This window comes from Entamoeba dispar, genomic scaffold (assembly GCF_000209125.1).
Source record: "Entamoeba dispar SAW760 scf_1105229463345 genomic scaffold, whole genome shotgun sequence".
Classification (NCBI taxonomy): Eukaryota; Evosea; order Mastigamoebida; family Endamoebidae; genus Entamoeba; species Entamoeba dispar.
The window spans coordinates 1106-2993 of NW_001855646.1; the positions used below are offsets into that span (position 1 = coordinate 1106).

At 21.0% G+C, this 1888-nt stretch overlaps 1 protein-coding gene across 1 annotated transcript in view, besides 5 other annotated features; it reads right to left on the reverse strand.

Annotated features, from left to right (window-relative positions):
* The window catches only part of EDI_164780 (guanine nucleotide-binding protein subunit beta-1, putative), a gene marked incomplete at both ends in the record, with an annotated part of 1272 nt that extends 1097 nt beyond the window's left edge, over nucleotides 1-175 (reverse strand). Inside the window, one exon of the mRNA XM_001733482.1 lies at nucleotides 1-175. This exon is cut by the window's left edge and continues 1097 nt beyond it. Coding sequence (XP_001733534.1) covers nucleotides 1-175 — 175 coding nt within the window.
* A 733-nt stretch (nucleotides 176-908) lies between these two features.
* Nucleotides 909-978: a microsatellite.
* A 53-nt stretch (nucleotides 979-1031) lies between these two features.
* Nucleotides 1032-1084: a sequence feature (AT_rich).
* A 189-nt stretch (nucleotides 1085-1273) lies between these two features.
* Nucleotides 1274-1327: a sequence feature (AT_rich).
* Nucleotides 1328-1668: 341 nt separating this feature from the next.
* Nucleotides 1669-1700: a sequence feature (AT_rich).
* A 109-nt stretch (nucleotides 1701-1809) lies between these two features.
* Nucleotides 1810-1851: a sequence feature (AT_rich).
* Between the last annotated feature and the right edge of the window lie 37 nt (nucleotides 1852-1888).

The window sequence follows — 1888 nt, forward strand, 5'->3', positions numbered from 1 at the left end:
TTTGTTTTTCAATACTGTCATATAACCCCCAAAACTCTTCTACTGAATGAACATTATAAATAGGTGTTGCAGTAACTCCAGAAGTAGAAAATACTTGGTTCATCCCTAAGTCAAACCAATACGTCCAACCAGTTGTCAACATATGAAGTGGAACAATCTCCTTTGTTGTAGTCATTTTAAATTATGAAAATATCAAAATAAATAATCAGTTGAGTTCTTTTTTTTTTAATAGAGTTTTTAGTTTTATTGTTTTTTAATAACATAAACTTCTCATATTTTTACTCAATTCAAAATATCCCTTTCTTTTCAATAACTATCACAAGATTCTCATTATCCATTAATTCATTTTTAATGCATCCATGTGCAATTCAAATTACACCCACAACCCTCTTTTCATAGATAATTTAATGAAAATACAGATTTCTAATGTGGCTCTGTTCTATTCTTTTGAAAATAAACCTCTCTTTTCTTTTAAAGTAACTTAGATCCTTCACACTCTTTTATTTTTCCTTTCTTTCTCTTATCCTGTTTATTAACAAAATAACACATCAAACACAATCTCCGGATAGAAATAAAAGGTCACGAAATTATACATTTTATTCGTATTTATCATTATATTATTATAATGATTTGTGATGTTGTTAATTATTTCATAATTGTTGTCTAAATGTAATGAATGTATTCATTGTTTGTTTAAAACATGGTGTTTATGTTTGTTAGATCATTGAAATGAATTATCATGTTGCAAATTAATTCTTGTTAAATGTTTAAAAGGTAAAAAATAGTAGAAAATACAATTAGATGAAAATATTTGTGATTAAATATGAGAAGAAGATATTTGTACATTATTAGTTATATCTTTCTACTTCGATTTTTGTATTAAATGAATATATCTGTTGATGAAATTGAAATAGAAATAAATATAAAAAGAAAATGATAAAAGAAAGAATAAAGAAAATAATAAGAAAATAAATATAATGATTAATAATAAATTAATGAGTTATTATCATGAATGAAAGTTGAATATGAACATTAAAATCATTATATTATTTATAAATGTTTAATTTATAATTAATATTAAATAGTCATTCTTCATTCTGTATTATTGTGTTGATGTTTAAATTATTCAATTTGTTATTATCATATCATCATTTCATTGACATTGTTATTTATTATCTTTTTATTTGTTTCATCATTTATCTCTTGTTTGATATGATAATATAAATAATTTACATTGTATATTATCATCATTCATCATTGATAATCATCTGTGATATAATTTAATTTTCATATCAATAATTATATCATTTAAATAAATAAATAATAACATCTATTAACATATCATTATGACATCTCATCAATATGATAAATGAAATGGAACATATTTACACATTAATAACAATACGATGGATATTCATATTTATATAATCATTGTTATTCATAACTAACATTATAAATTTGAATTAACATAATGTTCTTCTTTATTACATTTCATAATGATATTTTCACAATAAAATAGATTTGTTTGTAAATGAAAGATATAAAGAATAATATAAAATGAACAGATTTATGAATGAATATACTCAACAAGTCAATATACAACATACTCAATACAACAAGAAGTTACAAAATGTCTACTGATTGATATAGATTTATTATTTTACCTACTTTTTATTTTATTTTATATTTTATTTTTATAAGAGAAAATAATAGAAAACAGAATAATCTAATAATCAAAAAATATATTACACCATTTTCAATTGAACATTTTATTTAGATTCATAATTTCTTCGCTTATTTTGGTTCCCGTATTTTATGAAATATTCAATTTTATTAATTATTTCTTTATTTGATACAATAAACATTCATATTTTCAATTCATATTTGA